This window comes from Oncorhynchus tshawytscha, linkage group LG04, assembly GCF_018296145.1.
Source record: "Oncorhynchus tshawytscha isolate Ot180627B linkage group LG04, Otsh_v2.0, whole genome shotgun sequence".
Classification (NCBI taxonomy): domain Eukaryota; kingdom Metazoa; phylum Chordata; class Actinopteri; order Salmoniformes; family Salmonidae; genus Oncorhynchus; species Oncorhynchus tshawytscha.
In genome coordinates, this window is record NC_056432.1 from 60,706,129 (window position 1) to 60,719,006 (window position 12,878).

The 12,878-nt window shown below is 44.2% G+C and overlaps 1 protein-coding gene across 1 annotated transcript in view; it reads right to left on the minus strand.

The window, feature by feature from the left end:
• Window positions 1-12,661, minus strand: part of LOC112235732 (lysyl oxidase homolog 1-like) — a 36,687-nt gene extending 24,026 nt beyond the window's left edge. Inside the window, exon 1 of the mRNA XM_024404240.2 lies at window positions 11,106-12,661. Coding sequence (XP_024260008.1) covers window positions 11,106-12,216 — 1,111 coding nt within the window. The 5' untranslated portion in view covers window positions 12,217-12,661. The remainder of the gene's footprint in view (window positions 1-11,105) is intronic.
• Between the last annotated feature and the right edge of the window lie 217 nt (window positions 12,662-12,878).

Sequence of the window (12,878 nt, forward strand, 5' to 3'; positions counted from 1 at the left end):
GCTTTACACCTTGTTCATCAGCTATATTTCATTCCCCTGCATCACGTTATTGTAAGGACTTTGATACAGATGCAGTACAAGGTCCTGCCTTAAATGACATGCAGCTTATAAATCCTTCATAAACACTGCAAATATTTGTTACAAATCATCTATAACCGTATGTCATGCTTTATAAAGGGTTCATAAATGTGGCATAACTGTGTGACATAACCACCAATGTCAAATGTGACACAACCTACTATGTCAAATATAACATAAACCTGCGCTTTATAAAGGGTGGTTTAAGCACAGCTTAATAAAGGCCTTATAAATCATATTCAATTGAGGCTTCACAAAGCATTTATAACCCTTTCATGCACCTTAGTAGAGCATCGCAATGGCAGGCTATTGGGTTTGATTCCCAGGACCACCCATACGTAAACATTTATTCACGCATGACTGTAAATCGCTTTGGATTAAAGCGTCTGCTAAATGTTCTATATTAATTCACTAAAACATTTCTAGGATGGCCCAACGCCTTTCCGTCTTGGGTGCAGAGTCAATATTGGACCAGAACTCAACTTCCTCCAAAATGCTGTGCTGCAGAATGAAACACACTCTAATTTGCAATCATGCACAGCAGAACACGTTGGCACGGCCTTTTTCACACTTTTGTAATAGAAAAACAACCAAATAGGATTTTCTGTGTTCACAACAATGCTTAAACCACATTAGGGGATGATTTTTGAGGTCTGGAAAAAAATCTAAGAAACTAAGATTTTTGGGTGTTGTTCACCTTTATTTCAATGAGCATGCCCTGCACTGTTGTTTGGTTTGTGGGTTTTCTGTAGTGAAGTAAGCGCACATGTAATGTGATTTGGGCGCCAATGGAATTGGTTGAGTAAAAGGCCAGCAACACCATATTATTCAGAGCCCCATGAAATTACACCATCTATACATTCTAGAGACCCTACTGAGTATTCCCAACAATACTAAGCCCATACTGTACGTATTCCATATACAGTGATTCGCATTGACCTTGGAACATATTTTAAAACCCAAATTTTATGCAAATGTCACTTAAATGTGAGTCATTGTTAATGTTTAGACAATTATTGTTCATATATCATTAATGGTTATTGACACTTTTCTACTATTACGTTGGGCACATTTATTTAAAAAAATCAGAAATTCCGTGACACGGAAGTACTTTTTTAGTGTTGCTGATGAGACGCTGATCATGTGATGAGTTCAAATGCCCACTTGTGCTGCCGCTGGACAGTGAAAAACAAGTAAGTTAACCTTTATTTATTGTAATTTAAATGATATTGTAGTCGTTAAGTGTTGAGTTAGATTACATACTAGCTACCTCAATTGTTATTTAAAATAATATTGGTGACTTCACACGATTTGCTAGCTAGCCGAAATGTAGCTAGCTAGCAGGCTCAGCAAAATAAAAATCCCCCTAGATACAGCCACGTCTCATAGTCACGTCATGATAGTAATATTATGAGGTGAATATAGTTTTCTTCCTTCCCATTTAGAGTTAATTAACATGAACATATTAGCATCTCCTGGCTTCCACACATAGCATACAAGCCACTGACGCAGACCTTTAAAACATCTACATTTTAAAAAGTCAATAAATCCATATAAGAATAGTCTACACCATCACAATAAATCCGTTATTTATTTTAGACAAGTCTAAGGAAACATGATATGAAGAAAATGTTGTCTATTTCAGAAAAACAGAATTGCATATTCTGAGCTCTCCTTATGTTAGGCCCTGATCTGGCTATGCCATATGGCTGTGGGCTACACTAGTTCCTCACTACATATCCGTCGCCAAACCCACTGGCTCCAGGTCATCTATTAGTCTTTGTTAGGTAAAGCCCCACCTTATCTCAGCTCACTGGTCACCATAGCAACACCCACCCGTAGCACGCGCTCCAGCAGGTATATTGCACTGGTCATCCCCAAAGCCAACACTTCCTTTTCCTTTCCTTCCAGTTCTACGCTGCCAATGACAGGAACGAATTGCAAAAATCTCTGAAGCTGGAGTCTTATATCTCCCTCTCTAACTTTAAGCATCAGCTGTCAGAGCAGCTTACCGTTCACTGTACCTGTACACAGCCAATCTGTAAATAGCACACCCAACTACCTCATCCCCATATTATTACTTACCCTCTTGCTCTTTTGCACCCCAGTATCTCTACTTGCACATCATCTGCACATCTATCACTCCAGTATTAATGCTAAATTGTAATTATTTTGCCTCTATGACCTATTTGTTGCCTACCTCCCTACTCTACTACATTTGCACACAATGTATATAGATTTGTATATTTTTATTTTCTATTGTGTTATTGGCTGTACATTTGTTTATGTGTAACTCTGTGTTGTTGTTTTTGTTGCTCTGCTTTGCTTTATCTTGGCCAAGTCGCAGTTGTAAATGAGAACTTGTTCTCAATTGGCCTACCTGGTTAAATAAAGGTGAAATAGAAAAAATAAATAAATAAATTTGCCAGACAAGATTTGCTTAGTATTCCATTGCATTATTTTATAGTATGAAGAATAGTATGAAGAATACAGTTGAACATAAAATAGAAAGGATATTTTCTCCAAATGATTTCTGAGGGAGTACATACATGCGGCCATTCTGTGTTGAGTGGTTAACAAATAAATTAGTCCTCCTATATGCTTAATTTAGTGTTAATTACGTAACTTTAGTTGTGATACAAACATTGGGCTACATGTTTGAATTTTTTTTGTATTGTACCCCATTTTTTCCACCAATTTCAATCTTGTCTCATCACCGCAACTCCCCAACGGGCTCGGGAGGCGAAGGTCGAGTCATGCGTCCTCTGAAACATGACCTGCCAAACCACACATTCTAACACCCACCCACACCAATGTGTCGGAGAGAACACTGCTCAATTGACGACGAGGTCAGCCTGCAAGCGCACGACCCACACAAGGAGTCGCTAGAGCACAATGAGCCAAGTAAAGCCCCCCGCGGCCAAATTCTCCCCTAACCCGGACGACACTGGGCCAATTGTGCACCGCCCTATGGGACTCCCATCACGGCCGGTTGTGATACAGCCTGGGATCGAACCTGGTTCTGTAGTGACACCTGTAGCGATGCAGTGCCTTAGACCGCTGCGCACACTCAGGAGGCCTATATGTTTAGACTTTTAATTTCCCCCTAAAAAGACCCATGCCTTTTTCAGCCATTGTGCCCTTGGGCTGAATATAACAATTATAATTCCCATCACCCGGCTGCGTGCTCTGAAGCACCTCTCACTTCCATGGCTGTCTCAGATATCTCAATTCTTATTAACCAATGCCCATCACGTGATCTGTTTCTTCCCCCAGGCATCTCAGCACCTGTAGGCTACAAGTGAAGACAGACACATTGGGGACGCAACTGCGCGTCCTTCTTATTGAATTCTGAGGCAAATTTTGAAAATATTGGAATAACTGTCCACATTTACTATTCGTCAGCCAACAAGATGAGTAGGCCTAACGAACAGCAAAGCACTAGCCCATGTCAATATTCTATCCCCATAGTATAAAAGTTGATCTATTCTATTGGTCAACTTGTCCTTTTGTGCGAGAAATCAAAATGTCAAACATCGTCTGGGACAGTTGTGGGATGCGATACATCCCATATTAATACAACCACTCGCATCATTAAAAAAAATGAGGCTGATGCAACTGTGGTTTACTGTAGCTTAAAATGTTGATAAACTATTAGAATATTTTTTCACATTATAAGCGCAGCAATGTAACATGGCAGTAGGCAATAGGTGTCACAATGTTCGTAATAATGGTCGGACCAAGGCGCAGCGTATGTAGAGTTCCACATTATTTATTAAAGAAAGTGAAACTTAGAAAAACCAAAACAATAAAGAATAAACGAACCATGACGACAATGCAGTGCTAACAGGCAACTTAACATAAACAATATCCCATTACCCACAGGTGGAAAAAATGCTACTTAAGTATGATCCCCAATAAGAGACAACGAGAGCCAGCTGCCTCTAATTGGGAATCATACCAAAACCCCAACATAGAAAAAACCACCTAGAACCCCACATAGAAAATATAATCTAGACTAACCCCCCTAGTCACGCCCTGACCTACTCTACCATAGAAAATAAAGGCTTTCTATGGTCAGAACATGACAACAGGTCCAAAATGTTATCAATTAGAGGGAAAAACACCATTCTCAAAAGTGACCGCAAATATGATTATGCCCGTCATTTTATTATAAAGGTGCATTTTTATGGTGAAAATTATCTTCCCCAAACTTGAAACTCACACGCTGCCTATATATGCCAGCTAGGCTATACGCCGGTTATAAAACAAATGAATGTGCTTAATTCTAAGAAGTTATTTGGTCACTTTAGTTGTGATTCAAACCTTATGATACAAAACATACAGTGGGGAGAACCAGTATTTGATACACTGCCAACCAGGTTTGCACACACTGCAGCAGGGATTTTGGTCCACTCCTCCATACAGACCTTCTCCAGATCCTTCAGGTTTCGGGGCTGTCGCTGGGCAATACGGACTTTCAGCTCCCTCCAAAGATATTCTATTGGGTTCAGGTCTGGAGACTGGCTAGGCCACTCCAGGACCTTGAGATGCTTCTTACGGAGCCACTCCTTAGTTGCCCTGGCTGTGTGTTTTGGGTCGTTGTCAATCTGGAAGACCCAGCCATGAACCATCTTCAATGCTCTTACTGAGGGAAGGAGGTTGTTGGCCAATATCTCGCGATACATGGCCCCATCCATCCTCCCCTCAATACGGTGCAGTCGTCCTGTCCCCTTTGCAGAAAAGCATCCCCAAAGAATGATGTTTCAACCTCCATGCTTCACGGTTGGGATGGTGTTCTTGGGGTTGTACTCATCCTTCTTCTTCCTCCAAACACGGCGAGTGGAGTTTAGACCAAAAAGCTCTATTTTTGTCTCATCAGACCACATAGCCTTCTCCCATTCCTCCTCTGGATCATCCAGATGGTCATCGGCAAACTTCAGACGTGCCTGGACATGCGCTGGCTTGAGCAGGGGGACCTTGCGTGCACTGCAGGATTCTAATCCATGACGGCGTAGTGTGTTACTAATGGTTTTCTTTGAGACTGTGGTCCCAGCTCTCTTCAGGTCATTGACCAGGTCCTGCCGTGTAGTTCTGGGCTGATCCCTCACCTTCCTCATGATCATTGATGCCCCATGAGGTGAGATCTTGTATGGAGCCCCAGACCGAGGGTGATTGACCGTCATCTTGAACTTCTTCCATTTTCTAATAATTGCGCCAACAGTTGTTGACTTCTCACCAAGCTGCTTGCCTATTGTCCTGTAGCCCATCCCAGCCTTGTGCAGGTCTACAATTTTAGCCCTGGTGTCCTTACACAGCTCTCTGGTCTTGGCCATTGTGGAGAGGTTGGAGTCTGTTTGATTGAGTGTGTGGACAGGTGTCTTTTATACAGGTAACGAGTTCAAACAGGTGCAGTTAATACAGGTAATGAGTGGAGAACAGGAGGGCTTCTTAAAGAAAAACTAACAGGTCTGTGAGAGCCGGAATTCTTACTGGTTGGTAGGTGATCAAATACTTATGTCATGCAATAAAATGCAAATGAATAACTTAAAAATCATACAATGTGATTTTCTGAATTTTTGTTTTAGATTCCGTCTCTCACAGTTGAAGTGTACCTATGATAAAAAATTACAGACCTCTACATGCTTTGTAAGTGGGAAAACCTGCAAAATCATCAGTGTATCAAATACTTGTTCTCCTCACTGTATAGGCCTATGGGCTAGGCTACATGGCGTGTGCAACTATGATTTTAGAGGTTAAATCAGTTTAACATTGCAGATAGATTGTGGCTTCCATCAATGTAATTGTCTGCATCATTTCCATTCCCCCACACATTTTTTTTGTAAATATACACCACCGTTCAAAAGTTTGGGGTCACTTAGAAATATCCTTTATTTTGAAAGAAAAGCAAATTTTTGGTCCATTAAAATAACATCAAATTGATCAGAAGTACAGTGTAGACATTGTTAATGTTGTAAATGACTATTGTAGCTGAAAACGGCAGATTTTTAATGGAATATCTACATAGGCGTGCAGAGGCCCATTATCAGCAACCGTCACTCCTGTGTTCCAGTGGCACGTTGTGTTAGCTAATCCAAGTTCATCATTTTAAAAGGCTAATTGATCATTAGAAAACCCTTTTGCAATTATGTTAACACAGCTGAAAACTGTTGTTCTGATTAAAGAAACAATAAAACTGGCCTTCTTTAGACTAGTTGAATATCTGGATCATCAGCATTTGTGGGTTCGATTGCAGGCTCAAAATGTCCAGAAACAAAGCACTTTCTTCTGAAACTCGTCAGTCTTGTTCTGAGAAATGAATGCTATTCCATTAAAGAAATTGCCAAGAAACTGAAGATCTCAGACAACGCTGTGTACTACTCCCTTCACAGAATAATGCAAACTGGCCCTAACCAGAATAGAAAGAGAAGTGGGAGGCCCCAGTGCACACATGAGCAAGAGGACAAGTACATTAGAGTGTCTAGTTTGAGAAACAGATGCCTCATAAGTCCTCAACTGGTAGCCTCCATAAATAGTATCCGCAAAACACCAGTCTCAACGTCAACAGTGAAGAGGCAACTCTGGGATGCTGCCCTTCCTCTGTCCAGTGTCTTTGTTCTTTTGCCCATCTTAATCTTTTCTTTTTATAGTCTCCACTTTTATATGATGTAAAAAAACAAGATTTCAAATGTTGCTCCATAAGACTGAATCCAGGTGGTGTGTCACACATTCGACATAGTGGGTTATGTCACAGTTGACGTTGGTGATCATTTTATTTAGCGCTTATGAAGCCTTTAGAAGCTGAACGTCATTTAAAGAGGGACCTAAGATTTAGTGTAGACTTACGACCACAAGTTACATATGGCAGCACATTCAGATAGGTGGAAATAAGGGTCTTGTGGTCAGTAGTCAGGAATCACTAATTACAGTACATTTCAGATGATAATCTTAGCAGAATTAGTATCCCTCCCTATAGGTCACTATAGATTCTGATCTTAGTGTACAGAAAAAAGCTAATCATGCCAATAAAAATAAAAATGAGTCTACATGAATGAGTCATTCATTCTTTAAAAAATTATTCCCTAGAACCTGCATGTGAAAGTGAAAACATGGTTGGTACACACAGGGAGAAATGATGCTAAGACGCTGGGGCTTTCCTAATATGATGTGATGTTTCATGACGCTAATCCTAATATGAACCTGTCATTCCATGTTACCCTTTGCCATGAAAAATACATTCAGACTATTCATATCTGGAGGGGATAATGCTAAGAATTAGAAAATCGACTTCACCAGAATACTAGACTTACAATTATGTTCTGCTACAGTATCCAAAGTTTATATTTCATATTTGTTGTAGGCTCCTAGTAATCAAAAATAGAAGGATCTTTCACATGTATGCAAGAAAATGTGAGAGAGAGAGAGACAGAGAGAGAGAGAGAGAGAGAGAGAGAGAGAGAGAGAGAGAGAGAGAGAGAGAGAGAGAGAGAGAGAGAGAGAGAGAGAGAGAGAGAGAGAGAGAGAGAGAGAGAGAGAGAGAGAGAGAGGCATGCTAAGGTAAAACAACAATGATCTCACACCCTGCTGTTCCTAAACTGGTCCAGTGATGGACTCTGTCAGAGAAACAGAAGACTAAATAAAAAAGCAGGCCTGAGTTGTCAGAGCCAATGTGTGTCCCATTTCCAGTAAAGGGCATGCCAGAAAGGGTCACTGGGATACCTTATCACCACCCCCTTCCTTCCCCCTTTACCTCAACCTCAAAGGCCAGACATCCACTTAAATGTGAACCAGTTGGAGCAACATAAAGTCAATCCCAAGTTTTGACCTCTGGTACCATAAAACAAAACTACCATCTGCTTCATTTTGGTTCCAGTATAATTGACAAAACAGTAAAACAACTGAAGGCATATGGGGATATGATATTTAGCGTTGTGCTTTCCTATTCCCACTCTGTCGTTACTGTTGTTTACAGCAGGCCTTGGATACAGTTTGTTTATAGGAATTCTACAGAGAAAGCGTCCTATCTCCTCTGCCTGTTTACCGTCCAGGTGAGCCTTCCCCAGTTTAGACACAGGTTCAAGTGAGGTTTCTGTCTTTCCCAGCACTGTGTACACATCCTATTTGTCATCTCTCTCTGAAGCAGACTTACAGGCCACGGGAAGCTTCCTGGGGCAGACCATGTAAACACTGTAAGGCCTGTGTGAAATACAGTTTTTCCATCCAGCAGCGGACTCTTCTCCCTCTTCTTTCGGCAAGGCCTTTGTTCTCTGGCCCCCTAATCTCCGGAAACTGGAAATTGGGTATTTTTTCAGAGGGATAAAGTGTGTCTGAACCAAAAGCTGATCAGCCCTCGAAAGCATTTGACAAGGCTACATACTGTATCATATTCTAAATGGGGCACTAGAGAAAATATGTTTTTTTGCCATTTCTGTAATTATGTCTTTGCCTGAAAGTGTACAATACACAACATGCAAACACATCCCTTTTACTAAGTCAATGGCATGTCATTTCTTTTTGAGAACAGCTCTTTCATTAAAGTGGGTGCATGTGAGAATATGTGAGAGCTTAAGAGTGGTGAGAGAATAGAGTGCAATACAAATATTGCACTATATAATAGTCTGTGACGGTTGCCGTCACAGCTCTCCGTGAACAAGACACGTCCGAGCCTATTGCAACACACCAACACAGGTTCTTTCCATCACCTCATTTATTCTTGTTTCCATTAAGGCCATTTGGCAATAAACAAGACAAGTTACTACTTTACTTATCTCTATTGATAATTCAATACAGTAACACAGTAAACTAGTTGAATCAAAGTTGTTTCACATTAGTTAACAACTCAACCAAATATAAATCAAAACTAGACATTGAACTGATGTCTGTGCCCAGTGGATTTATTTGGATAGTCCATATGTAGATGCTCTACAGACTATCACTAACATTTCAAATAACTATCTACTAACCCTAACCCTAATCCGAAATTTAACCCTTACCCTAACCCTAATCCTAATCCTAAACTTAACCCTTACCCTAATCCTAACCCTAATCCTAAACTTAACCCTTACCCTAACCCTAATCCTAAATTTAACCCTAACCTTAATCCTAATCTTAACCCTTACCCTAACCCTAATCCTAAACTTAACCCTTACCCTAATGTTGCTTATCAACAGATTACTTATCAACAGATATTATGACCATCCGTAGAGCATCTACAGATGGACTAGCCAGACTATCCAAATAAAATGTGACCCTCAATACTTCTGTATCTAATCTCTCTTTGATTTGAGTTATTGTATTCATTTGAGTGGGAACAAAGCGAACCGGTCTCCACATTTGAAGGTATGTCAGTTAAATTGGAATCCCTTGCAGCCTCCCTTTGCTTCGATTGACTGTCAGCCCACTGGAAGAACTTCTATCACATGAATTAAATGGCGTGTGAGAAAGCTGAGGCATCTGCACACATGTTGGCTGTGTCTTGGACAGAGAAGAATGCTTCCACATTCCAGTGTCTTAATGCGTGAGACTGAGTTATGGAACTGAAGCACAAGGCACATTAAAGAGCCTGATGCACAGCCTGGCCAGGCAGAGGAATAGAGATATGTGTAAGTCAGTCTTCCATGCTCCCAACCAGGGGAGACGATCCCATCAGATGTCCCACCCCCTCAGGCCATGGAGGCTCCTAGCAGCTAGAACAGAGAAAACGCCCACACACGTGTTGGCAATTGCGTTACTTGCCACAGGGCTTCAGTTACTCTAAATAAATGTTTTCCACATCCAATAATAAAGTCAGTGTCCACCCCCTACCCTCACCCTGCTCCCTAACCCAGCCCTGTGATTGGCTCTCAGAACAGAGTCTATCAATTACCCATGGTTTTCGAGAAATGGTATGTTTTTAATTACGAAACAAGTCCTGGGCCTTTTGGCTGGGCCGCTGCATATCTAAGAGCAGCTCATTGATGCTCCCTCCCTCTTCACCCCAGCTCATACTAAATATTTGTTTGATTTCCTGAGGCAATGGACCCCATGTGTTACTGGGACTTTCCACTCTCCCTCTCTCTCTCTCTCTCTCACTCCCTCCCTCCCTCCCTCCCTCCCTCCCTCCCTCCCTCCCTCCCTCCCTCCCTCCCTCCCTCCCTCCCTCCCTCCCTCCCTCCCTCCCTCTCTCGGAGTGGTACAGGCAGCACCTCCCTCTCTCCCATCCAGCTCACCCAGGCCCCAGTCACCCTCCTCCAGCCAGCCCCAACACTGAGGTCACCTCTATTCCCAGGTTCTGCACCCAGACCTCCCCAAGAGCCAAGCCATTTTCAGCAGACTATTACTCCCCAAGCTATGACACAGTGAGCCCTGTGTGTGCGCTCACCACATTGGCAGGCCTTTCTCAACACCTGGTTTCAATAACCCCTGTGAGTGACTGGGAAAGATGAACCGTCCTTCAGTACAGTCTGCTTTTGTTTGGCAAATTGGAATTGAAAGACTTGAGCCAGTAAATAACAATGCTATTCTAGTTATTTAAAGGGATTTCCATGTACTGTGTTTTGGGCCTAAGAGATGTGAAATGAAAGACCTCTAGAAAACAGTGTACTTCTCCAGCTGCAGAGGCACATAGCTGGGGAGACAGGTGGTAAGGGTTCTGCTCCCCCTGGGCTCACAGTGTCCACCGCTGTCACGAAGCAGCAGAGGAGCAGAGGAGAGGAGCCCACATTCCCTTCTTGTTTTCTCTCCTTCAACTGAGGAAGAACCTGGATGTGACCCCACAAGTGCATCATCCACTTCACATGTGCGCTGCCATTAGGATCTGGTGGTTGATTCGTGGTTTGCACGACTGTCTTGTACTGCTCACATCAAACATGACGAATCTCTCTAGTTTCTTTAGGACCACATACAGATAAACTTTCATACTCTCAAAACGAAATACTGTACATTCTGATGATTTAAAACATCTGGTTGGACAGTGGACAAAGAGCTGGCTTTGTTATAGGACATAAGACGTTCAACTAAATGGCTTTGTGCATGTACATTGCGCATACCTCTCTGTTCCGGCCGGTAGACACTCCCGACGTTGACGCTGGGGTTCTCCACGGCCGTGTTGGGGTTTCTTCCTGGCACCACAGGCGGAAGGAAAGGAGGCTGTGGCTGCACCTGGGGCCTACCGAACGGGGGGAACTGCTCGTACTGGGGGCTTCGTACTGGAGGCTGAGCGCCACCCATTGTCCTATCCAGGGCAACTGGCACTGTGTCGGCAGGGGCAGCAGCAGGATCCTCTCCTCCATTGTAGAGGCTGTGTGTGTATCTGCGGTCCAGGCCATCTGAGATGGGTGGCTGGGCAGCCCGTGCTGGCACAACAGGCATGGCAGGTACTGCAGGGTTGGGCCCGTAGCCATAGGACTGGTAGTAACGGTAGCCATCCTCACCATAGTCCTGCGGGGAGCGTGGAACCACAGGTGCCAGACCAGCGCCAGTTCCATACCCGACTCCAGTGTATCCTCCACCGACACCAACATATCCTCCACCACCAGCACCGTATCCTCCACCGCCAGCACCATAGCCTCCACCTGTGGCCCTCTGGAAGGGTGGCTCCGCGTAGCCCCGACCTGCTCCCTCCACCACACTGGGATCATAGGGCAGGGCGTAGGGCTGCTGAGGGAAGGGGTATTGCGGGTAAGGCTGGACAGGGACGTTGTAGGAAGATGAGAAGGATGATGAGGACGACGAAGAGGACCCAGTGGATGGCCTGAAGCGGGGGTTGGTGGAGCCTGTCCCCACTGAGCCCTGGCGCCAGTTGTTGGGCACCTGTCCGAAGCCAAATGGATGTCTGGCCTGTCCTCTCACGGTCTCCGAGCCTCCCCTGGAGGGGGCCTGCCTGCGTACGTTCCCTCCTTGTGGTCTGCGGGGGGTTCGGGGGCGGGAGTCAGCCACCACCACTCTGTGACTTCTCTCCTGGTCCTGTGCTCCAGCAGGGACGTACTCAGCTCCACTGTTGAGGAGACTGAACCTCCGGCCGTTGTTCTCCCACTGGATCATTTGTCTCCAGGGGGTGGCAGCGACATCCTGCCCCACAGCCTGGTCCTGGGCCTGGGCCCATCCGAAGCCCAGTAGCACACACACCAAGCTCTTCACAACAAGAGGCAGCATCATCATGACACTAAACACACCTCAACTCACCACCACACAGATAAAACAATCAACAGCCGCTCAAAAACGACCAACCACCTGTAGCCTATGTCAACACAGCATGAATCCTCTTCTAGGGGTATGGAGCAGCATGTGGTGGGAGTGTGGAGAGGATAGCAGGAGGATATGCCAGTGGTTCTGTCCATTCGCTGCTCCTTACAGCTGGCTAGAGAGGCTGAGGATCAGTCTGTGTCCGGAAGCAGTCATCTCCGGGAGGGGGGGGGGGGGAGTGGGCTCCAGAGGCCCCGCTGGTGGTGCTAGTGTCTGTTAGTGCTGTGAGAGAATGCCCTGTCTTCCTGGCTGTCTAGCTGCGCTGTGACTGTCAGTTGACTGAGCATTGCTCTCACTCAGCCTTCTGGAGAGGAGTGCCTGCCTGTGTGCCTCGACCGAAGCCTTCTATTTGCTTCTCTGATTGCTTACAATGGGCTGTGAAAAAAAAAGCACTCAACTTTTTTTTTTTTTTAAGGAGAGGTCCCACATGGCCCTAGTGCTAGAGCGGTTTCCTGGACTGACTGCAGGAGCCAGGACTCGCTCTGTAAGGCTTCCAGAGTCAACATCACCATCTGCAAAGGCATTCAGATTTATATCGCGGCTCACTTTCCGTTGCCCAAATTCTTTTATCATCCTGA